This window comes from Cyrtonyx montezumae, unplaced genomic scaffold (genome assembly GCF_038088225.1).
Source record: "Cyrtonyx montezumae isolate F1298 unplaced genomic scaffold, pur_monq_1.0 scaffold_8, whole genome shotgun sequence".
NCBI lineage: Eukaryota > Metazoa > Chordata > Aves > Galliformes > Odontophoridae > Cyrtonyx > Cyrtonyx montezumae.
The window spans coordinates 740,459-765,619 of NW_027072089.1; the positions used below are offsets into that span (position 1 = coordinate 740,459).

The window sequence follows — 25,161 nt, forward strand, 5'->3', positions numbered from 1 at the left end:
GAAGAGGAATTCCCTGCACTGATGTGCTGTCTCCATTGTGATTTTCTCTTTCTGTTTCACGTGTTGCTGATGAGGAAGTTAGCTAGGATTGAAACCTTGTGAGGACACTGTCACCAACACAGTGACAGCACCATGACATCACCAAACCTCGACAGGGATCACACTGGAGAGCCCCAAATGGAGGCATCCTGCTCCCATCTCAGAGAGCTTTAACATCTGCAAAGGAGAACCTTATAATAATAATATGTAATATATACCCACTTTTAACCTGGATTTTGTTTGGATGGGAGGGATATGCAAATTGGAGCACTTATGGCTTGGGATAGGCTTTTTTTCCCAGCCCATCTACCCTACAAACTCCATCCTTTCCCATCACGGACAACGGAAGCAGCCCTGAGACCTCAAGAGAAATCCTCACCAAGGTTAAATAAATGCATATATGCACAGAAAAAAACAACAACCAAAAAAACACACCTAAATATATGCCGGTCCCCAGCTTGTAGAAGGTTTCCAAGAGCAAACAAGCCACAGCATGCCACTGTCTCTTGCTCCCTGCCCTGGGGCAGGCTCCCACCCCTTGATGACTTTTACTCATCTAGCAAGAAAGGTGGCTTGGTTGCTTCTCTATGTGGCGCAATGGGATCAAAGAGGATTCTCCTGGAGCCAGCCCTGCCTTCGGGTGTTTCCGCTTCGACACCTTCCCAAGGGAATGCAGGGCCCCGCTATTTGCCCATAGATGGCATGATGCTGAAAGGTTTCCTTAAAAAATAAACTTTGGGGCACAAAGGTCATTTTTCTTGCTATGTAAAGTCCTCATTTAATAATTTAGATTGCAAAAGACACTTAAGATCACCACATCCAGCCAACAATCTACCTCTAACCAAAAGCACCACTACACCATGTCCCTTTAAGTACCACATCTATGATGGAAGAGCTACCTGCCCAAATCATAGAACAGGGGATGATGGCTAAAATGAGACCAAAGGTCTCATTTCTTGCTACACAAAACCACCATAGAATCATTCAGGTTGGAAAAGAATTGTGATCACCAAGCCCAACCATCAATCTACAACTACAAAGACCATGTCCATAAGCACCACAACTAAGATAGCAGAGATTTGAAGCACCTATAACCCCTTTCCACCAGCCCCATGTGCTGCTGATGATATCCTTTTGAGGCTCAGCTGCAAGGAGGTACTCAACTGGAATGTATGCAGGTGAAATCAATAGCTTCACTTGCATGAATGGGGTTGGAGAGAGAACAGCATGGGTGAATGGTTCAGGGTGAAAATTATGCCCAGCAGTGTCTATGAGGCTTCAAGCTCTGTGTCTGGGTTTAAACACCTCCCTAAAGCCAACCATGGGGCTCTAAGGAGTAAGAAGCAGGTGAGAAGGACTGCATTTTAGTCTTCTAATTATCTGATAGCGGGGATGAAATTCAAGAGAAAGGATTGCATAGGTTTGTTTGTTTGTTTTTAAGCAATACAAAGTATTTTTTGTCCCCTTGCTAAGGATATGCTGGTTAGTCTTCTCATTAAACTCATTGTGGGGACTGGAAACTTCATTTCCCAGGGTGCATTTTGGGCTGGGAGCTCCAATCAGGACAAAGGGAGTTTTAAAATAAACTGATTTTGGGTGGGGGTTATTTTCTTTAGGGGAGTAGTTGGTTGGAGCTTGGGTCTTTTTGAGCATGTCAGTCTGTGCTGGGTGCGTGTAGTACTGCCAGCAGGGGTAAGCTCTAACAGCTCTACAAGGGCTGGTAAAATAGAAGAAGCTTTCAAAGTGTTTCTCATTTCTTAGGAAGTTTTTCAGGTGTCTTGTGGTTCTTTACAGCTTGTCCTTCAATTCTTGGAAAATTCACTCTTTTCCCTAATGGGAAAGGATCTTCATGGTTGAGAATCACCTTAATGCTGTTTAAATCCAAGTTTTATGTCTTGTGTTCTTTCGGATCTAGAATTTCAAGGAGGAAACTAATTTTTAGGGGGATTTTCCTTGCTCCAGCAGTAGAAAAGAGGAGAGACGTGACTGTTGATAGCTGGATACTGGTATACTAACTGTGGAGTTAATTTCTGAATTGTGTTCTTGCATATTTGCTATATTCTGTTGTATTTTGGCTGTGGTCATTTTCTGGGTGTAGTTAAGGCCATAGATAATTTGTGTTGCATCTTCTGGGAGCAAATCCAGCCCAGCACGCAATCACCATATGCCTTTATGGAACTGTCAATATTATTTGGGGTTTTAGTTTGGTACAGAGTAGTGAAAATGAAGCTAGCAACTTACTAGATGCTAAGCTTAATGCTTTGCTGTTTGATGCTCAATTTGGGTTCTTTTGGAAGTTGAGCTACAGGGTGAATACTCAGTAGAATCACCTATGAGCAACACTAGGATGTTGTCACTCATTTCCATCTTGTTGCAGTGTATATCCTTGGGAATGCTGCCTTAACTCTGTCCCATCCTGAAAAGCCAACCATCAAAGAAGCCATGGGAGTCTCAAGGACCAAGAGGACAAAGGACAGCAGCAGTCGGTGGGCACCTTGGAGGGGTTTGGGGCTTTATGATGTTGCAGCTGGTTCTAGTGGCAGTTCATCCCTAAAACTGGTAAACCCTCCCAAAAGGACTTTTGGGAGTGCTTTTCTGGTAAGGTTACACAGTGCAGCTGTATGCTATGGCTTACTGTCACCAAGGTGTTAGCAGAGAGGTTGGTCTCTGTGGGATAAATTTGCTATCATCCTCAGAAAGCAAAAGAGCAAGTTGAAGAAGGAGCAGGGGATGCTGAAGACAACTCAGGTGAAGGAGGCACAAGAAGAATTATCATGCGTGGGGCAGGTACCTGGCAGTCCTTTCTGCACTTGGGCATTGGAGCTGACTCTTGTGTGTGCCTTGGTGTTCCATGGCACTAAACCCATTGTGTTAATTGCTCTCTTCTTTTTTCCTGGTGTATAGACAGCTGTTCTGAAAGAGAAGAAAAAAGTCAAGGAGAAACCGCTGCAGGAGAACACCATCAGCAGGTAACTCCTTAGCTGCATGGAAGGGTTGAAGGCATCTGTAGGGAGGGGATGGCAACTGTGGGGTTTTGTCTATTTCCTGTGTTTTATTAATTGGAAAATCCTGTCTTCTATCTTCTTTCTGTCCAAGAAGCTCTCTAAGACATGAGGTTGCAGAAGGGAAAGATCTCAGCTCAAGCTGGCAGAATGGGATTCAAGTGGCTGCATCTGTGCTGGTATGTGGTGGTTGGTTTCTGTGCTGAGAGGTTCAGAAACACTCTGTTTTCAAGGGAGACATGGAGATAGTGTACTACTGCTTGGTGTGAGCCCACAAAAAGGATCTTTTGAGCAGCTGCAATTGAATAACAGAACAAACTGAAGCTTGTCTAATAGTAGATGTGGGTGGCACTGATGTTGCATCCAGCGTGCTTAGTGCTGGATCAGAAGTGTGAAGTGGATTTAATGGGAAGTACTGGTGATGGCTCCACCAAGCATGAGGTTGGAATAGATCTCATTGCAACAGCATTTCTTTGGGTTATTTAGTCTTTGCTTCTGTTCTTGGGATAATGCTAGGAAGCATGTATCCAAAGCAATTCCTTGTGTACTTTGCATTACCCCTATTAATGTATCTCAACTAGCCAGGAGCAGATGGAGTCTCATTTCCATGCAGACCTCAGGAGAAGCTGCAGTACTTTTTCTTGACATCCAGGACTGGAGATACATCCATGGAGGTTTTCCCTGCAGCAGAGCCCTTGGTGGGTGTTCTGCTGCTTCAGGGATACTTGGCATTTGCTTTTTCCCACCCAGGATGAGTCTCCACCCTTCTTGTTGAAAATGTTGATCTTTCCCAATTGGAGCTGAGCTGCAGCCTTGAAACCTTAAATCATCGTAGTTGGTGTCCTGTTATTGCCACCATTCTCAATAGCATTCCCATTTGCATACAGGATTTGTGAGGAAAAGCATGGCTCCTAAATTGACCATCTAATTTCTGATGGCGGCTGGATGATTGTGAATCTGAGGGCAGGCGTATTCCCAGGAACAGAAGTGCATGTTGCCATAACCAACCTATAATTAACTCAGCTTTTTTACCCCTTAATGAGTTAACCCAGCTGCTTCTCATGAGCAGCTTTCAAGAAAAATCCCTGTGTGGTTTTGGCCTCCCTTGAAAGCTTTTGGAAAGAGAAACTTGGGGAGTCAGAATCTCTTAACAAGATCCCCAGTGCTTGGCAAGCACTAAGAGATGCTGGCATGGGTTTCTGGGCACTGCGTTGTTGGACATAGCCTTATATGCTGGTTGGCAGCTTTTGGGGCTCTGAGTCCAACCTGAGCCCTTTTGTTTCTAGATCATTTTTTTCTTCTGTGGTTTTTCTTTTTTCCTGCACTTCCTTCCCTGCTGTTCTCTCTTGTATTTCCCACCTATGGATTTGCTCTTTGCTTCTCTTTCCCTCCTGCCATCTGCTGCAATGGCCACTTAATCTTGTAAGGAGTAAGCTGTGATTAGAAACATCTTTTTTGGAGCACTCCCATCCTTCTGGCATCCTGGCCCAATGTCCCCAAGAACAGCAGTACATCTAATAAGCATGTGGATGTGGCAGGTGATGATTTTCTGTGATTGTGCTCTACAAAATACCTTCTTAGCATTGGAGCCAAGATATGGATTTTTCTAAATCTCATAAAACCCCAGAGCTGCCCCTGTGCTTAGGGAGATCAGGCTAATTTATGCCCACTGTTTTGGGCTCTTGGTTTTTAGAAGAGGCGGCTGAGGAAAAGGAAGGTGATGATCATGGGGTGCAGGGACCATGGTCTGAGTGGCTGACATAGGAGCTGGGTGATTGCTTGGTGAACAATGCTGCTGCTGGGGTACCCATGCAAACGCTGCGTTTTAACCACTCCTGCATCATTGCTGTTAATCTCTTCCAGGAGAAAACTGATTCCACCCACCACCAAGTGCCTTCAAAGGAACTGAAGGACTCCTCCAGGTAAATCAAGCTGTTTTCTTGATGCTTTTTTGCCCAGAGAAATGGAAACTTATCTTTTATCTATTTTATCGTTGAGACCCACCCCACTGTTGATGCCTTTATGGGGCTTGGACATGTCTTGGTGCCCATGGTGGCACCACAAAGACTGCCAAAAAACATTGCAAATAGAATTTGAGCACATATCCTGAGCTTTCAGTGGATGTGGGAGGCTCCTGACCTGATCTGACCTCCCCAAGCACAGAAGGATGCTCTAGTCAGCAGGACACATTTGCTTGGCAGCACATACCTACATAAATGTGGAGGTAGGCGGTAAGGAAACACTAGAGGGGACAAGCAGTCTCACAATGCTTGGGAAAAGGGTGTTTCTGTCCCTTTCTCTGCGCTAGATCTTGGTAGAGATAGGGGCCTACATTCATAATGCTGGCCCTCAGCAGGCTAATCCTCTCCACCTTGTAGAGGCAGGGGCTTTCATGTCCAGTGAGAAGCCTCTAATAAGGCCTTTTGGGGAATGATCTCCTCTGAAAAGGCTGCAGGACTTTGCCTTCTGAGTCACAAATCAACTGGCTGTTAATGGGATTGAAGTGTGTTTTGCCAAGCTATTTGCACTAATGAGTTTAGTGAAAATTGTGCAATACTCCACAAATGCATCCGAGCTGGGCCATCTTCCTGGTGTTGTTTCCCTGGAGCTGCTTTGGGGCTTGGACTGTGTGAAAACAAGTTCTTCTCCACGGATTTGACTGTATTCAAAGCTGTATTCTAACTTAACTGAAGGCTGTGCCTCTTCCATGAGGCAGTCTGGTGGGATATGGGAGAACCATTTAGGGTCTTGAGTTCAATATGCCTAGAAGCCATGAAGCTAGTGAAGAGTGAAAATGGTGACTCTGCATTTCCCACTCTGAAAACAGGGTGAGAAGACCCTATCCAGTGGCTTGGTGCGATGAAGCAATGCCAGCAACTAGGGTTTGCTCTGATTGAGCAGGGTAACTCCTCCCTGAAGCACAATAGGCTGTTGGTGCTAATCCCCAAGCTGTTGCTTTTCTGGGGCATTTGCTCCTCCATCCTGAACAACCCTGAAGATTTTCTGGAGTCCATGTTTGTTCTAGTGTTCTGCAGCCTAGAAACTTAACACTGTTCTTTTAGAAACTAGTGGAAAATCTCCCTTTCATTTTTTCAAACCAACCTTGGCTGTGGGGTGCCCTGGCTTTCTTTGTGCAGGAAAGTTGGTTCTTTATACCATTGGCACGTACCACAGAGCTTCCAAAAATTCATCTGATCTCTTTGTTAACTGGTGAAATGTTGCTGCTTTCCCTGTCCATACTACTGCCAGTGCACATCATAGATCTGGATGCTCCTGGTCATCCTGCAGTTTATTGCGATGAGGGGGTTGAGTGCTTCCTCATCATGCTGATACTCTGTTTCCCTTGTTAGAAGGCATGTGAGGACGTTTTGTCTGCAAATCCTCACAGTCATGGAAGACCATTTCCTCCAGAGTTTCTATGTTCCTTGGTATGCACCTCCATGTCCTACTTTCATCAACAAACCCTGCAAAACTGTCCCATTCTTTAGGCTGGAGACGTTTTCATGGGCATGACATGTCTGTGGTTGATCAGGAGACCTAATCGTCCAGCTCATTTGAGCTTTGTCATAGAACTGTTTGAGTTGGAAGGGGCCCTTAAAAGTCATCTAGTCCAGCTACCCCTGTAATGATCAGGGATGTCTACAGTTCCATTGGGTGCCCAGAGCCTTGTCCAGCCTGACCTTGAATGTCTCCAGGGATGGGACTTCTAACACCTCGCTGGGTATCCTGTTCCAGTGCTTCACTACCCTTATTGTAAAGTTAAAAATGAACAAAACATTCTTCCTTATTCAGTCTAAATCTCCCCTCTTTTAATTTGAAAACATTTTTTTTCTCGTCCTACCTGGGGAAATGTCATGCTGTAAGCTGCAAACAGGCCGTCCTGTTCCTACAGGGCTGCTCTTTGCTGCTTTGGGTTATCGACATCTGCTGCATCCTGGGGTGCTGCTTGAAGAAAAATGTGGTCAGGAGCAATCTTTTTTCTTTTTTTTTTTGCTATGTAAGATGTGGAGGCTGCATCTTGCTGGAATTCTGGGCTCCCTGGTGCAAGAGGGACCTGAATATACTTGATAGGGTATAACAAAGGGATACGAAGATGCTTCATGGCCTGGAGCAGCCCTGCTGAGAGGAGAGGCTGAGAATCACAGGATATTACAAGTTAGAATGGACACATAAGGATCATAGGCCAACTCCTGGCTCCACACAGGACTACCCAAAATCCAATTCTTTTGTATGAGAGTATTGTCACGGTGCATCTTGAGACAGCTTGGGGCTATGACTACTGTCATGGGGAACCTATTTCGTACCCACCACACTCTGGTGAAGAATCTTTTCCTAACCTTCACTTGATCCTCCCCTGACACAACTCTATGCCATTTCCATCTCCAGAGAGCAGAGCTCAGTGCTGTTCTTCTGAGGAGATGTAGGCTGCTATGAGTCCTCCCTCAGCCTCCTCTGCTCTGGGCTGAACAAACACAGTGATCTTGTCTGCTTCTCTTATGCTTTGCCCTTTAGACCCTTCCCCATCTTCATGGTCCTTCTTTGGATCCTCTTTAATAGTTTTATGTCCTTCCTATTGTGCCAAAAAGTGTGGTTTTGCTCTCCAGCCTCTCATCCACTCTGGTCCTGGGCAACCTGCTCTTACTTGAGCAGAGGTTGGGCCAGATGGACACAGAGATCCATTCCAACCTCAGCCATTCACTATGAGAAGAGGCTGTGTGTTCGTTACAGGTCAAAGAGCAAATCCCGGAGAGGGGGACCTGCAGTGGGACAACAGCTCTCAGAGACAGAGGACAAACTTGGGGTAGGAAGGCTTTGCGATGACCGTAGTTCCCCCAAACCCAATTTTGTGTGGTATGTTCCTCCCCGGTGCATCTTTTTGCTTTGTCTCCTTTCCCCATATCAACCTCTTTTTCCCTGTTTTTTGCTTCCTGCAGCTCCTCAAACCAAGTAGAGGTGGTGATAATGGTGTGGCTGCACTCCTCTCTGAAGAGCCTGGGGCTTCCAAGTTGGCTGTGGGGGTCACTTATTTGAGGGAGACTGTGGAGAAGGAGCTAGACCCCCTAGTCCCAGTGCAGAAAGGGGATACCAGAGACCTGAAAAGGAAAAAAGAAATAGAGAAGAAGCAAGAGCCAAGGAAGCAGAGGGAGAATTTCTTGAAGAAAGAAGGAAGCAAAAAGTGTAAGTTAGAGGAAAACCTGGTGAATGTAATGGAGGACATCAGGGAGGATGGTGCTGATCGAGACAGGAATTGTGGAGTCAGACAGGGTAAAGTCAAGCAAGGGAGTGGGAGCACTTGGGGGAGGGCTGATGAGAGGGAAAAGCAGGAGAAGGGGAGAGGGGAGAAGCGCAAGAAGGTAAAAATGGAGGGGGAGGAGAAGCAGGGGAAGAAGAAAGTGAAGAAGGAGAAAAAGATGGAAGGAAAGCAAGAGATGGAGAGGCTGGTTGAGGAATTAGGAGTGGGAGAGGCAGGAAAGGAAAGTGAAGATGCAAAAGGACTAAAGGAGGAAGAGGAAGTGGATGAACAAGGGGAAAAGGGCTGGGGACAGATTCAGATTCAGAGCATGGAGACTGAAGCAGATGAGGTGGGGAAGGGAGATGTGCTAGGAAAAAAGAAGAAAACCAAGGAGAAAAAGCCAAATGAGAGAAAGAAAGAGAAGGAGACGAAAGATAAAGAGAAGAGCAAAAAGGAAGAGCCCCCAAAGAAAACCCAGAAAAGAAAATCTAAGGATGAAGGAGAAGAGAATAGCAACAAAAAGGTTAAAAAGGATGAAAAAGAGAAAGAAAAGAAAGAAGAAACACATAACAAGTGGAAATGGTAAGTATCCTGCATGTGTCTGGCCTCTGAGCAGGTTTAACTTGAATATAGTGATGCTTTTAGATTTATTTCTTAGGATAAAACTGAAACTTTTTTTTTTTTTTAATTAAAATTTTTATTAAGTGGTTGGCTGTATTTTCTGAAGCCCTGAACTTGGTGCTCTTGGCAGGAGGAAGGATGTGAGTGATAATGGGAGGCTGTGGCTACATAATAGTATTCATATAGTATTTTTATGATTTGTGCTACTATAAAAATATGTATTCCTCCTGAACTGGCTTGGTTGATGTCCAACCAAGTATGAGAGGTGCTCATGGCACCTACAAACCCCTTTGTAGCCTGTCACAAACCCCTGAGCCTGGGCTGTACGAGGCTACTGGGCACCTTAGGGAGGTGGTTGAGGCACCGTCCCTAGCGCTGTTCAAGAAGCGTTTAGATGAGGTGCTAAGGGATTTGATTTAGTAGTTGGGTAGGGATAGTGATAGGAGGATGGTTGGACTAGATGATCTTGTAGGTCCTTTCCAACCTTATGAACCTATGAACCATCCCAGACAGGGATGCACATGGGTATCACTCACACCATGCAACCATAGAATGAGTTGGGTCAGAAAGAACCTCTGAGATAGTTCAGTTCCAACAACCCCAGCTTTTAGGAAATGATTCAGTGGGGCACAGTGTGTTTTGAAAATAGATTTTAAAAAAGAAAATAAACTTTGCTTGCCGCTACGTAGCGTAAAACACAACTTACATCTTCCAAACACACGTATACACACACGCACCTACAGAACTACACTTCCCATAAGGCTCCGTGGCTTCAACACGTGGGGGAAGTGCCACAAACTCTGACCGACAGCGGGTGTTTTCTTCTCGTGGCAATGCCTTGGGCAGTGCTGCTGGGCTCCAGTGGGTAACGGGGTGCCGGGACACAATGCTGGGGGGGGATCGCCTCTGTGGGCTGTGGGTGGTATGTACCGGTGTTTGGCCACCTCGCTGCTTGGCCGACGGGTCCCTCGCCCCTGGTTCATCCCTGCTGTCCTGCGTGCAGGGTCAGGGGGCTGCAGCAGGTGGGTGCAGGGGATGCTTTGCTGGGACAGCGGATTGCGTGGCTTTGGGGGGAGGGGTGGAGGCATTACAGCGTTCTGCAAATCACTGCTTGTTTCTCAGAGGTGCTTTCAGCTATGTTTTCTGCAGCCTGTTGATTTAATATTATATAATTTTTTTTTATAATTTTTTTTTCCTGACATATCTTTTTTTTTCCTTTTTTTATTCCTTCTCTTGGCATGATGTGCTTTTTGATGCAATCTGTTCAGCTTTTGATGCAATCTCCTCCTGTGGGGAGGAGACAGCTCTGAAACACTTCCGGGGTACTGCCGAGCAGTAAGACTCCGTTCATAGTCTTTTGTTTTCTGCTTTTCTTTTTTTGTTTCCTTGTTTCCAGTGGTAAAAATTTGCTTTTTTTTTCCCCCTCTGCTGTTACCATTTTCCCAGAGATGTTGAGATTATCTATGTCTCCCAGTCTTGAGCCTGGGGTGCAGATCCCCTGCCTGACTCCGTGCATTGCCTGTCTCTTCCTCTTTCCCCAGACTCCAGTTATACTTTAAACTTAAAATTTTAAAAGATTAATATATACATTTTTTTTCAGGGTGGGTGTTCATTTATCTAATCTTCATCCATATTTTACAGCTGGAGCTTGCAGTGATTTTAAAACCTTATATGCTATGCCGGTGTGGGGGAGTGGGTGCGTTAAGATCCTATATGCATTAAGGTCACACCACAGGCAGTATAAGGTGGTGGGATGCTTGTGATCCCTTTTGCTTTTGTGCCTTTTAATGGATGGGTCTGGGGAGGGTGAACATTTTAACCCTTGCATCTTTGATGCAAAGTATGAATCTTTTGTAGCTCAGGGTGGCATCTTGGTGGCTGTCCCCAGGGGTTTGGTTGATAGTTCCATCTCCTTGCTCTCCCTCCCTCAGTTCCTTCACATCCCACAGAATGTGTCTTGTTGGATCATTATTTTCTACCTCCTCCAGGATGCTTTTTCCTTGCTTGGATTTTTATTTTCTGTGTTTGGAAGAATGGGGCAACTGAGGCAATGTCTGGAGTGATGGAATTTGAATTTTGTGGCTGTGCTCAGGAGAAGGTCCCAGATGCTGAGGTAGGGATGGTCTCATGGATCTGTGTGCTTCTATCCCAGGTGGGAAGAAGAAAAGACAAATGATGGGGTGAAGTGGAAACAACTGGAGCACAAAGGACCCTACTTTGTCCCCCTCTATGAGCCTCTGCCTGATGATGTGCAATTTTATTATGATGGTAGGTTCACATTGGGAGGGGGCCATATGGTGTTGACTTCTGCATGGCCAAGGAGTTAGCATCTCCTCTCATACAGGAGAGGGATATTGCAGAGCTTATTAAAATGGCCACAATGTCCCTTTGGAGCAAACTTCAACTGGACTTGTTCCTCTGCATGCAGCCTTCTTTGGCTGTGGATGCTCATGACTGGACCCTGAGTATCTCAGAGTGATGCAGCAATGCCAATACCTTAAGATCCTGAGTAACTTTGCAAAGATGGACTAGGAGAGGATGGATTCTGGCTTCTACTGCCCCCCTTGGGTTTACTCAGTGTTTGCTGAGCTCTTTTCCTCCCCATTCATTCTCATCTTCAGCCTTGAATCCTTCCCTCTGAATTGAGAGATGGAAGCAAAAATCATAGAAATCATTAAGGCTGGAAAAGACTTCTGAGATCATCAAGTCTCAGCTGTCAACCTACCACCAGTATTTCCCACTAACCATGTCCCTCAGTGATGCATCTCCATGTTTCCTGAATGCCTCCAGGGACAGTGACTCTACCACCACCCTAGGCAGTCTGTCCTAAGGACCACAGGACCCAACTGTGTGATAGTGGAGTTGGGAGATAAGTACCATGGAATCTTGGTCCTTAGCCTCTCATTGAGGCTTCCTATTCCGTGTAGTTCTTAACAGGAGGAAATTAGAAAGGCAATATAAGAAAATGAGATGTGTGGCAATACAGTCAGCAGAGGGCATGCTAGGACATTGATTGGGTTGCCTGTGACTTATTTATTTATTTATTTTACCATGTAAGGCAGTTATTTGTAATTCTAATTCTTCAAAGGGTTTGGACCACCTCTGTGCTCCTGCAGACCTGTTTCTGTGGTGTGTATCAGGGCTGGTGGCTTTAGTTTAGGTTATGGGGAGGTGTTGTCATTATTGGTGAAAGGTGTTCCTGAGTGAAAATGTGTTTTTGTACTCAGGTAACTTCCCTGAGTAGACAAGGGAGTTGGTTCATAGAATATCCCAAGTTGGAAGGTACACGTAAGGATTATCAAGCCCAATTCCTGATGTATAGATTTCTGTGGGGCTGTGTTCTTCAGTTCAGGAGAGAGTTAAAACCCAAAAATCAGCATCTGGTGCAGAATTGAACCATTCCTGGGTATCTGTAGGGCACTTCTCCTGTGGCTTGTATAGAAAAGCTATTTTAAGTGTTTGCATTTCATTGGAAACCAAGATACTACCTGAGTTCACTGATTCAAGAGAGCATGAAATGACTTGTGAAACTAATCTGCTCTTTAAGCTTCCATTGATTGTTTCATCTTGTGGGAAATAAGTTGATGTCAAACGTCTATGAATGGTATCCTGGCTATTGAGCACATACCTGGAACTGACTGTGGTTGGGAAAACAAGACTTTCTGTGTTGTCCTGTTAAGCCAGGAGTTTGGGGCTGAGGGATGTTAAGTTCAGGGATGTAATTTGGTGGGCATAGATTTGTGGTTGTACTTAGTAATTTTTAGAGCTCTTTTTTTAGCTGTGATGATTCTGTAATTCATCACACAGAGTCTGCTGAAACCCTATGGCTCAGTGACCTCAATGTAATTCAGGATCTCTGCTCTCCTGGAAAAGAACACGTAGGCTGTGATTTCAAATTGGTTGCGGCAGCATCCTGCTGTGCTTAGTGCTCAGCATTGATACACAGGAAAAGCTGTGTGTGGGCTGCCTATGTGCATTCTCTGCCTGTGTCCTTGTTCTGGGCACTGTGCTGAACATGAGGAACAACCCTGCAGCCTCCTGGAATGGGACTGCAGGGTTGAAATGTCCCTGTAACCAATGCTATTTCTCCTCTCCCTTTCTAGGTAAACCCCTGAAGCTGAGCCTGGCCACAGAGGAAATTGCCACTTTCTATGCAAAAATGCTTGATCATGAGTACACGACTAAAGAGATCTTCCAGAACAACTTTTTTAATGACTGGAGGAAGGTACTTTGCATGTGGGGGCTTCCTTGCTGTCAATGCTCTGCATTTAACCCTGGTGTTAAGATTGTCATCTGTGGCTGCTGAGTGGGAAGGGGATGCGTCTGTCTTCTTATTTCCATATTTCTTTTGGCTTTTGGTTATGACTTGCTGTCTACAGCATCCCTGAGTTCTTCAAGTTAGCTCTTCTGAGTTTTAGTGATACTATCATAAAGTAGACCCTGGGTTTCCTCTGGGGTGTTCATCCCTCTCAAAGATTAACCACCTGGTCCTGCAGCACTGTGGCTAGTTCCTCATGCACATATGAGACACTTCCTAGTACCAACCCCACTCTTCATTGCTGCTTCTATAGACCTTGCCATCTGTGTGTGGTTACTCTTGGGACCACTTCTTTCTTCAGCAGAGCTTTGAGTCTGCTCCACCACAAAGTTGCATTTTGCTTCTTTGTGGGTGTGGAGCAGCCTGACCACTTGCTGATACAGCTTTATCTATCCTTGGGTGGGTGTGACTGGAGTATCTGGATTGGCTGCATCCCTCTGCCTTTTTATTTTTTTTAAGAACTGGTGTGAGGATCTTTATTTCCTCTTTTCTAGAGATAGATATAGTCAAAAGCACTATAGAGTAGGTTTTGCCACCTAGGTTTATTCATGGAATCATTAAGACTACAAAACCCCATGAAGTTTAATTGCCAGCCCATCACCAATCGTGCCCATTACACCATGTACCTCTGCACCATACTCAGCCCCCTTCATTTCTTCCACAGGAGATGACCCCTCAGGAACAAGAGATAATCCAGCAGTTGGACAAGTGTGACTTTAGAGAGATTCATAAATACTTTGTGAACAAAAATGAGGCACGGAAAGCGCTCTCCAAAGAGGAGAAGCAGGTGAGAACTATTTCCTGTGACACCTGTAACTGACTGATGTGCTTTGGGACCAGCTTGGGGTGTTTTAGTTTTTTCTTGCCTCCCATCCTGGTGGGCTGTGCCCTGATCTGGGACTTCTTTGGCATTTGTACTACGTCCATCTCTCTAGTACCATCACATCCTTCTTCGTTAGGCATTTCTGCAAATGTTTCCTGGCTTTGAAAGGTACCAGTCATCCTCAGGTCATGATTTGAGGTCCTGCTCTGTCCAGAGGATGGTGGACCTCTGCTTCATCAGGATATTATGCTGGGACTGTATTGCTGTGTGGGTTTGCAAGATGCATGGGGGATAATGTGTATGAGGCAAACTTGGACCTGTGATCAACTTTCTCCAGCCTTCTGAGCTCTCTTTAATGCCTTCTTTCCACTAGGGAAAGAGTAGTGAGCAAGCACAAGTCATAGGGTTTAAACTGTATCTTATGGGGTGGCACGGTGCTTCTTCCAGAAACTGAAGGAGGAGGCAGATAAGATCCAGGAGGAGTATGGGTACTGCATCCTTGACGGGCACAGGGAGAAGATAGGCAACTTCAAAACTGAGCCTCCAGGACTGTTCCGTGGACGTGGTGATCACCCCAAAATGGGCATGCTGAAGAAGAGGATTATGCCAGAAGATGTGATCATCAACTGTAGCAAGTGAGTTGCCAAGATAAGAGCTGAGTTCTTGGGGATAGGGTAAACAGCACACTTCCTCTAACTGAAAATGTGTAAGTTAGCTACCCTGTTATCTCTTGCATCCAAATGGTAAAGACTGATAGCACTGTGGAGTAATTTTGAGCAGGCTGTTTTCTGTACTCAATGGTGCAACGTATTGAGCATCTTTTACTTGTTGCGAAGCAATGTTTGAGGTGCCAACCTGTTTCTTCTACTTTGTGATCTCTCAAATCATAGAATCATGTTGGACAACACCTCTGAGATCATCTGGTCCAATCAATGGTTGTATCCTTGTTCTACCCACAGGGACTCCAAGATCCCTGAGCCACCAGTTGGGCATAAATGGAAGGAGGTGCGCTTTGATAACACAGTCACGTGGCTGGCCTCATGGACTGAGAACATCCAGAACTCCTTAAAGTACATCATGCTGAACCCCAGCTCCAAGCTGAAGGTCAGTGATGTGCTGCTTTTTGTGAAGAGCTCTTGGACCACTCCTCTTTTTCCAGCAAGAAAGAGCACAGGGGAAATGATGTTGCATACCTACAGAAATGTACTTCTTTGAGAAAAGAAGGAAACTAGCATAGTTGGGCTGCCCTTTGTTATAGTGGTGGGGAAAGGACAGAAGTGTTTATGTCGAATATTTAGTCTGTTTTTAGGGACAGATTGCTACTTGTAGAGCTGTCCCTGTGCCATGCTGCTCACGTGCATCCTGCTAAGGCTGCTGAGAGCTGGGCTTGCACTGAGGAGATCCACAGGGTGCTAGAATCCATGGGGTTTAGTTCATTTGTGTCAGCAAATGGAGGACAGGAGGAGGTGGGATGGCCATCTGTAGTACTGTGGGAGGGAGGGAAATGAACAGGGAAGAGAAAGGTGATTTAAAGCATTTCCATTCTTCAGAGCAAATAAAGTGCATGCAAATTGGACACAGCTGAGTACATGTGTTGTCAGTCCACACTAGTAGTGTGTAAAAACTGGTAGCTATAGCTGTGCAGTGCTTTGACAGTTGACTCCTTGCTTGTCTTACGCTGGCCACAAGCTGGCAGAAGATACATCCAGACAATGAGCAGCTCAGATTTTGTGAGGATCCTGGGTCCAGCACAGCCAGCAGAGGGCACAGAAACCCCAGTTGAGTTGTTTCTGCTTTTTGTTTTTGTCCTGCATTTATTATTTTTTTTTTTCCTCAAGAAAGCACTGGATTTTGAGCAGCATTTGGACCATGGAAGTTGTTCCCAAAATAGTCTGGCTGGAGGGGGTGGAAGTAAGATGGGGTGCTGAGTGACTATGCATTGACCTCTCTTTAAAGGGGGAAAAGGACTGGCAGAAGTTTGAGGTAGCCCGGAGACTAAAGGATGTTGTCCACAAAATCCGTGCTCAGTACCAGGCTGACTGGAAGTCCAAGGAGATAAAGAAGAGACAAAGAGCAGTGGCCCTCTACTTCATTGATAAGGTGCCTGTGGTCTCATGTTGGCCCCCTACTTGTCTGCTACTTCTGTGGCTGGTGTTTAGCTTGCCTGATTCACCCTAGACTGTGACTTTTTGTTTTCTGATGGGCATTACTAGCTGAGGTTGCTCCACTTTTTTATTTTTCCTGGTGTCCATGTCAACTTCTTTTGAAGAAGAATTCTAGTGGGCTGGAGTAGATGACTTATGGTCTTCTGTATGTTCTTCCAGTTGGCCCTGAGAGCTGGTAATGAGAAAGAAGAAGGGGAAACTGCAGACACAGTTGGCTGCTGTTCCCTACGTGTGGAACACATCAAGCTGCACTCTAAGCTGGATGGTCAGGAGCATGTAGTGGAGTTTGATTTCCTTGGGAAAGACTCTATTCGCTATTACAACAAAGTGTCAGTGGAAAAGCCAGTAAGTATGGCAGGGATGGACATAATGGCCAGTGTTGCAGTATGGTGCTAGGTTGACTGGATGGCTTTGCTCATTTAATAGTCATCAGTCCCAAATCTGTATTTGAAATGTGTTTTGACCCCATTATTGACAGAATGTGCAAGTGAGAATCACAGAATCATTAAGGTTGGGAGAGACTTCTAAGGCTGTCTAGTCCAACTGTCCACTTACCACTAATACACTGGTGCAGCGTGATGAGGACGCATACTTGCTGATTCCTGGACTGCAAAAGGGGTAGAAACTTTGGGTTAGGACTTTCAAGGCCATTTTTTTCCCATGAACTATGAGAGAAATCATACCTCCTGCTGAATCATCCTCAGTTGACTACTGGAAATTAAGTCTTACAAGTGGTTCCTGTTGTTTTTTTGGTTGGTTGTTTTACTGCACCCATGGAATAGGTGATGCTGTTTGTGGGGTGAAATGGAATGCTTGTGGTAGCGGTAATGAAGAAAACAGTTTGTAGCACTAATGTTGGCTTGAGGTCCCGAAGAAAGTCCTTGAAAATTCAGTAAGTGGTATGGTAGGATGTGTATTCTGAAAGCCCAAATCAGGGTGTTGCTGGTTGGAAAGGCAGATTGGGACGATGGAAGTGTCTGAGAACAGTTTGTTCCTTGTCCTTGACCAGGGCCATCCTTTTCTCCCATCTAGGTATTCAAAAACCTGCAACTGTTCATGAAGAACAAAGACCCGGGTGATGACCTCTTTGATAAGCTCACTGTAAGTTTTCCCCGCTTCACTTTTGAGCCTCTTGCTGAATCATAAAATTTCAGCATTTCAATCATGATTCTATTTCTTCCCATTATTTCTCCATTGACAGTGTCTCTGATTTCCCAAATGCAGACTCAACTGTCTGCGTGCACTCATGAGCAATGTGTGTCACTGTTAAGGAGGTGGTTTTCTGCTCCTTCCCTCCTCTAACTGTTCTGCTTGAGCTTTTTTTTTTTTTTTCAGCCTGGGAGGAACTGCCCATGCACATGCTGCTAGGGGTATTGCTGGGGGTTTCAAACCTCACCCATCTGGCACATCCCCACCTAACTGGGGCCCAGTGGAAGTGTGAGAGCATGCTGAAGAGATGTGCTGCAGCCTTCTCCCAAGCAATTCCCTTAGTAAAACCTCTTAGTCCTCTTCAGCATGTGGTATGGGCTATTCCCCCACATGCCTTACAAAGCCACTTGCCCAAATAGAGGAAAGAAGTTGCTCCTGTCTGGTTGTATCAACTTTCTCTGTAGTGGGCCTTTAATATCTTCTGGTCTGATTGTAGCCCTGTGTGCTCTATAGAGCTTCTATAGAACAAAGATATCAAATATCTCTCACGTAAATTGCATTTGAAATGAGATGTGGCTGCTTGGATATATGTGGACAGAAGTTGTTGAATTTCAGGGAAGTTCTCTGTGAATTTTAGTGATATTTCTCTTAGCCTTCAGTAGGGCATGACCCAGCAGGTACATACACAAGCTACAGCTGTTATGTTCTTGTTGCTTTTTTCCTAAATGCCTAATTGCTTTAAGCAGAAGATGGTGGTCTGATAAAATGATTTATTGTTTTGACACTTGCTTGTTCTTTCTTCCATGTTGTCCTGCACTCATCCTCCAGACAGTCGTCTTGAACAAACACCTTCAGATGCTGATGAATGGTTTAACTGCCAAAGTGTTCAGGACCTACAATGCTTCCATCACCTTGCAGGAGCAGCTCAAGGCCCTCACTAATCGTTAGTTCTTAATCCTGTTTGTGGTGACACCAGCTGTGTTGTAGGGGTAGTGGGCTCAGATGGACACCAAGGCAATGGATGGACTCATTGCTCACTTCTCCTTGCCTGGTCATGCATTGTGTTGTAGAATGGGATGTAGCTTATGGGTATGCCCAGCAGGTTGGGAGCCGTACAAAGTGGCAAAAAATAGTTTTTACCCTTCTTTGCTGTGTTGGTTGATTGTGTTATTTTTGTCCTCCCCTCAATTGATGAGACGTGATCACTTGGTTGTAGAAGTTGGTGAAGGACCCCCAGTATTGCTGTCCTATAGCAAAGGCCGACCACCTGATGTTCTGGTGTGTTCTTTGCCTTCGGCAATTCCCAGAAAGGAAACAAATACTGATGCTGCACTTCATTTCCAGCTGAAGACAGTGTTGCTGGAAAGCTTCTCTCTTACAACCGAGCAAACCGAGCTGTGGCCATCCTGTGCAACCATCAGAGGTCCACGCCAAAAACCTTTGAGAAGTCAATGCAAAATCTGCAAACCAAGGTGAGACAGACAGAGTCCTCAGGTTTCTTTCCACCTCACTGATAGCTTGTGAATGGGGGAAAAAGAAGTGTGAAAATGCTGATGCTTGAAGAGACTGCATTGATCAAGCACGACAGGGAATTTTGTGGCATTGAGTTGAAATGGTTTAGTGGACACTGATGGTGATGGATTGATAGTTGGACTGGATCATCTTGGTGGTCTTTTCTGATCTTAATGATTCTACAAAGGAATCAGAAATTGCAGCCTTTCTTAATCAGTGCAGAGATACCTGCAATCTGGAGGTGGAAAGGGATGGGATAAGCTCATATAAATAATGATATATTAATCATATATGATAGATATAATAATATAATCATGTTAAAACATGTGGCATGGATGTATTTTTTTAATCACTTTTTGTCTTCAGACCAAGGCTGGCTCAGAACCATGAAAATAGGTTTTACAATTTGGTCATTTGCAGGAGAATCAGCTGAAGTTTTAATGGGTCTGCTATAGAAATGCTACCAACTATGATTTGTAGTTGTCCTCAGCTCTTTTGTTCATGCTCTTCCAGTGAGCTTGAGTCTTTGTGATGGTGGGCTTACTACTGTCATGAGCCAGACAGCTTTGGCGAATTGCACAAGATGAGTAAGAGCTGCAAGTGTTTCTGACATCAGTAGTATGAGGTGTTGCAAGATGCTAAGAAATGTTTGAGCTCTAGCATCAGTCTCGGGACTGTTTTTGGGGCTGCAGTGAGGCTGATGAGAAACTGAGGAGCAATGTGATGTGGTAAGGGTAGCTGAAATCTCTATGGAGGACATGAACGTGGACTCACTCTGTTTACTTCAGATTGATGCAAAGAAGCAACAGCTGGAGAAAGCCCAACAAGAGCTAGAAGAAGCTGAAGATGAGTTTAAAGACACAAGAGATGCCAAAGCAGAGGCGTGAGTGACTCTTCAGTTCTTGTTAGCAGAGGTATCTGTGCCCAAGATCTGTGGGTGAGAATGTCCAGTACCCTACATTCAGCTAATTGGAACAGAAATCATTTCTGGGTACCTCCTTTCCCATGAGAACTTGACAGATGAATGAAAGTCTTGTGGATGGTTCTCTGCAGCAGAAGGACTTGCCAAATAACTCCTTACAGGGATTTGTTTCTTTTACAATAGGGCACATCTCTGTGAATATTTGGACTTCAGTACAAACTGCCAAGTTCTCCTGCAAATGCCATAGTGCTTGACTTGGGGTTGGAGCTTAGTGTACAGACTGCTATTGATACATGTTTTCTTGTGGATTGTGGCATAGCTGATCTCTGCAGCAGTCATAGCATGGGGCCTATCTGAATTTGCTTCTGAGTCTCTGCTCATGGAGTCTGGCTGCTGCTTGCCCAAACTTTGTACAAGAATGTTTAAAAAAGGAATCAATCTTATTTCTCAAGTAATCAATGATTCTATGTGAGAGTGTGGTGGTGATGAGCTGATAGTTGGACTTGATGATCTTGGAAGTCTTTTCCAACCTTAATGATTCTACTTTTCTCTGATAGGTTGGTACTTATTCTTCCTCTTTGCTATTCTGGAGCTATTTCTAGACTCTGTGGGTGTAGAGAACACTGAGATAAAGCTCGTTGGCTTTCTGTCATTTCCCTAACCAGCATCAAAACAGAAGAACTGCTCTGTATCCCACTTCTGCTGCTTTTCCCCTTTAACCTGCTCTCTGTGTTGCTCTTCCTCTACCCTTAGCAATGTGCAAAAGAAAAAGAAGCTGTTGGAGCGTGTGAAGGAGCAGCTGGCCAAGCTGAATGTCCAGGCCACAGACAAGGAGGAGAACAAACAGATCGCTCTGGGCACATCCAAGCTGAATTACCTGGACCCCAGGATTAGTATAGCCTGGTAAGCATTGTGCTCTGGGGTACACGTTTCTCTAGAGATGTGCAGACTGCCTGCTTTGTGGGAACAAGCACGTGCCTAAGCCTTTGGGGAAAAACTGTCTGGCCAGAGAAACCTGTCCAAGCTCTGGAGTTGATCATAGAATCATTGGTGTTGGAAAAAACTTCTAAGATCATCTAGACCATCCATCAACAGAGAAAAGCAAGCAAAGTCCAAAGTTGAAACTTCCCTAGCTGCAAGGCAGTGTTTACAAGGCAAATGTCCCTTCTGGCTTTAAGGCAAGAAGTGTCAGTTGGCACATTCTTTATCAACAGAGGCAAGGCATGAAAGTGATTTCCTCTAGGGGCTTAAGGAGATTGCAGTCCTCTGTGTTCACTTGCACAATGGTGGGAGCCAAGTGGGATGGGTAGTGCAACCCCTGGGATGTCCCTGCATTGCATTGTGATCTCCATAGGTGTAAGAAGTTTGGCGTGCCCATTGAGAAGATCTTCAACAAGACACAAAGAGAGAAGTTTGCCTGGGCAATCGACATGACTGATGAGGACTTTGAGTTCTGAGGAAGCATCTTTCCTGTTAAGCCTCATCCTCATTTGGTGCTGTTTAATAACTTTATGTGCTGCTGCAGTTACTACAGAGGTGGGATGGTTGTCTAACAGAAGTTTGTATGTGTTTCATGTTGTTTTTGTATAAAAACTAGAAAACAAGTGTTAAAAGCAAATACCACTGACTTGTGGCACTCATTCTGAGTGCAACTTAAATGCAAACTTTTAATTCCTCTTTAAAGCTGCCAGGTGCTTTGAATATCTTCTTCCTTCCTCCTCCTCCAGAATTTGTGAACAAGATTGAGAGCCTTAACTGTGCCAATAAATAAGATTACATAGTTAATCTCATCTCCTTGTGGAGAAGTGCTGCGCTTCTTAGATGCTCTGAATTATCCTGATGCAGAAACATGAGGCAATCATTGGGTCAGGGGATGCACTGGTGTAAAGGGAAAAATCTCAGGGTATCTTGTGTCATTTCATCCTCAGCATTTGACAAAACTGCAGTTGCACAAACATAATTAAAATGGCAGCACTTTGTGGGAAGGAGCCAGTATGTCTCCATTCTCGAGAAGGAGGGATGGGAAAGTGCTGGGTCAGAAAGTGAATTTAATGGTAGAATGCTGGAAATAGTGAGTGACATACTCTCTGCTCCACCCCTATGTGATCAAACCTTGGTCTGTGAGAGGAGGTTTCATATTGATCCAGAAATAAGCTCTCAAGCCACTGACTTCACACTGGGGCAGGGTAATACTGGTTGTGAGGCTACAGCAGGATGGAGATGTAATAGGAAGTGGTACCAGTCAGCAGTCTGCATCCTTTCAATGGACACGGAGAAGGCAGAGACCAATTGCATCCAGTGCTGGTGCTTTCTCAGTTGGCTGCTTTTTAGAGGAAGAAAATAAGTGTCAGTGAATCTCAGGTGTAAGCAAAACCTTCTTGCATCTCAGGGCTGATGTTGAGAACACTGTAGTTGGTGCATACAGTGAGTTTGTTTGCAGCCACTTGTTCTTGTGCTTAAATTGCTATTTCAATTGGAAGCTATTACAACTGGAAGTGAATTTTCTGAATGTGGCTGATTGGAAGCCAGAGGCCTTTTTGCAACTGAGACTGGATATGGTTCTGCTGAGAGACAATGCTCCAGCTTTGTGCTTGGGCTCTGTAAAGGGTGTGTGTATATGCTCAGTTGACTGTAGGAATTAAGCTTGATATGAAATCCTTTGCCTTCAAGCTAAGAACCTTCTTATAGATCTCAAACCATTTGTGGTTGGTTCCTAAAAGCCTCTGTGCCTCAGGAATTGAGGACAAACGCATGAGTGAACCTGATGCAGTTTTATCATGCATCTGTATGTGTGGGGCTGTGTGTAATAGTGCTTCATGACTTAGCTGAGATGTAGCAGTACTGTCTCTCTAAGCTGTGGGAGCTTATATAGAGTCCAAGTGAGTCAACTGAATCCTTAAACAGGGATCTGAATGGTGGCAAGAATGAGAGGGGCTTTATTTTCCTGGCAAAGCTAGACTAAATTTCAGTGAAGCTGCTGAGCATGCATTGACCCCTGTGTTGGATTTGTACCTGCAAACACAAGAGGCCCATTTTGGATCCAATAATTTGAGATATTTACCTACTACAAATGTTTTCTGGCTTTCAGAAGTGTTTGTGGTTTTTTTTTGTTATTTTTTTATTTTAAAGGCTTATTGAAAGCTTGTTTCCAACCTGAAATAACCCAAGTAAGGGGGTAATTCTAGAGGGGAAAAATCACTCTTTCTATTGCAGATTAAAGGAACAAGATACAAATGGATAAGTGTAGCGAATGTTTCTCACAAGGAACTGTTTTAGTAAGAGCAGCTGCATGTGGGGTTCTTGGCCATGCTCAGATGCTCTGGAAATCAGGATTGTGAAGAGCTGCCAGTGTCAGCAAAATAGTTACTGGTTATGTAGGAGCTTAAATAAAGCATCTACATTTTTCCCAGAAGGGTGTTAACCTGTGTTGTATTTACATGTAGGGCTTGACCAGTTCTGTCAGAAAAACTTGGTTGGAAAAGAAGATTGGAGATTCAATGGAGCAAAAGCAAGGTGGGGAGATCATTTGTTTGGTTAGATATCAACTACTGGGTTGAGCAGTGCAATACCTTGGAATCAGCTGAGCTTTAATAAGGAGAGAAAGTTGACAAGTCTGAGGAGTGTCCTCTTGGCCTATGGCTGTGACCAAGCAACCCAGAGTTTTGGGAAGATGGGTTTCATAGAATGGCTTGGGTTGGAAGGGACTTCAAAGATCAAGTTCCAGCCCCCTTCTCTGGGCAGGGTTGCCATCCACTTGATTATATTGCCCATGGCCCCATCCAGATGTGAATACCTCTAGAAATGGGGCATCCACAGCTCCTCTGAGCATCCTGTGCCAGCACCTCACCACGCTTGCAGTGAAAAATTTCTCTCTGACATGATTTCTCACCATTGACATCACAGTAGCACAACACAGTGATCTGGCCTAATTTCCAGTTTGCAAGGGGTTTTCCACTGCTCCTGTGGAGCAGGAACATACCTCTATCACAGACATCCATAAGAGCAGGACCCTTCTCCTACAGTTAACAGTTTGGTGTTATTGGGTGACTCACGCTCAGCTGAACCTTACCTCCCTTGGCCCTTCCTGGGGTGCTTTCAATTCAGTTTTTTCAATGAGTAGACTTGTTTGGAGGCACCAAAAAACCTGTAACTGATGACAAAGATGTTTGGTAGCCCAAAGGAAATGAACTAGCTGATAACTTCATTTTTCTTCTTAATTTTTTAAGAAGGGAGGAAAAAAAAATGGTGGGGAGGAAGATGATCTGGTTTTCAGCAAAACTAGAAGTGATACTCTCCCATGTAACTTTCTGGGTTGCTAATGTGCTTTTCACAGAAGCCTGTTGTTCATAGTGGTTGGGAGGAGACCTCAAGGCAAATTTAGCAGGAACAAAGCTGTCTGCTCATTCTGGTAAAGGAAACAGGCTCAAGGCTGCTCTTGTTTCATAACATAACAGCATTTGGTGGCCAGAAAGCCTCATTGCCTGCAGACTTGGTGTATCCCATGCTGTGTGATGCTGAAGGACAGCACTCATCCTGCTCACTGAGATTAAACCAATGGGAAAGATTCTCAGAGATGCTGAGGATGGTAGTGTCTCTAAGGGCTCAAGCTTTCTTTGAGTTGCTCCATGCCTTCTCCAGTGAGAGATATCTTTCTCTCTACTCTACAAAAGTGGTAGAGTGCTGTTATGTACCGAATTATTACCGAAATGTTAAGTACCGAAGGTTTTGGTTTGTTTTCCTCCTTATGTCTGGTAGGAATTTCCCTTGTTGCATTTTATGACCTGACACTTGGCCTTTCTCAGTGTGCCTTTGACAAACATTTTGCTCTTGCCCTTTTTATATCCGCTCCCTATTAAGTAGCAGAAGGCAGGACCTTGATCCTTGTTGTAGCCTTCTTTCCAGCCTGTCCTGTTGCATAGGGTCATTCAGATCCAAGTTTAGGACTGGTGAACTTCATGAGCTTGTATAAATTTAGTTGTCCAGAGAGGTGTTGGATGCCATCCCTGGAGACATTCAAGGTCAGGCTGGACCAGGCTATAAGCATCCTGATTGAGCTGAGGGTGTTTCTGTTCATTTGCTGGAGGGTTGAGCTAGTTGACCTGTAAAAGGATCCCTTCCAACTCTAACAGTTCTATGATTCCATAAGCTGCTCCTTCCACCTCAGCAACCTGGGACATCATGGGATATTGTGACTGAAGGTGGTAGGACTACTTCAGCATACATCTTTGATGAGTAAGAGCAGTGCTTCATCTGCTAGGCAGGGGGAAATCCATTCATAGAATGGCAGTGTCCCACATTGGAAGGGACCTACAAGGATTGCTGAATCCAACTCCTGGCTCCATGCTGGACCATCACCCAAAGCTCAAACCCTATGTTT

At 44.8% G+C, this 25,161-nt stretch overlaps 1 protein-coding gene across 1 annotated transcript; it reads left to right on the forward strand.

Moving 5' to 3' along the window:
- The first annotated feature begins 9,759 nt into the window (after nucleotides 1-9,759).
- On the forward strand, nucleotides 9,760-21,540 carry TOP1MT (DNA topoisomerase I mitochondrial). The gene is made up of 14 exons (XM_065752422.1): nucleotides 9,760-9,917; nucleotides 11,048-11,163; nucleotides 12,999-13,120; nucleotides 13,878-14,000; nucleotides 14,484-14,671; nucleotides 14,996-15,140; nucleotides 15,993-16,136; nucleotides 16,361-16,546; nucleotides 17,234-17,302; nucleotides 18,179-18,293; nucleotides 18,695-18,822; nucleotides 19,651-19,745; nucleotides 20,538-20,687; nucleotides 21,139-21,540. Exons 1-14 carry the CDS (start codon nucleotides 9,820-9,822, stop codon nucleotides 21,239-21,241), a joined length of 1,782 nt encoding a protein of 593 aa, XP_065608494.1. The 5' UTR covers nucleotides 9,760-9,819; the 3' UTR covers nucleotides 21,242-21,540.
- Nucleotides 21,541-25,161: the final 3,621 nt, after the last annotated feature.

Bases quoted from the DNA above. Each gene is read 5' to 3' on its own strand.
- TOP1MT (XM_065752422.1), top strand. From the start codon at position 9,820: ATGTACCGGTGTTTGGCCACCTCGCTGCTTGGCCGACGGGTCCCTCGC. The intron at 9,918-11,047 runs GTGGGTGCAGGG...CTTCTATCCCAG, and splicing joins GGGTCAGGGGGCTGCAGCAG to GTGGGAAGAAGAAAAGACAA. The intron at 16,137-16,360 runs GTGCCTGTGGTC...ATGTTCTTCCAG, and splicing joins CCCTCTACTTCATTGATAAG to TTGGCCCTGAGAGCTGGTAA.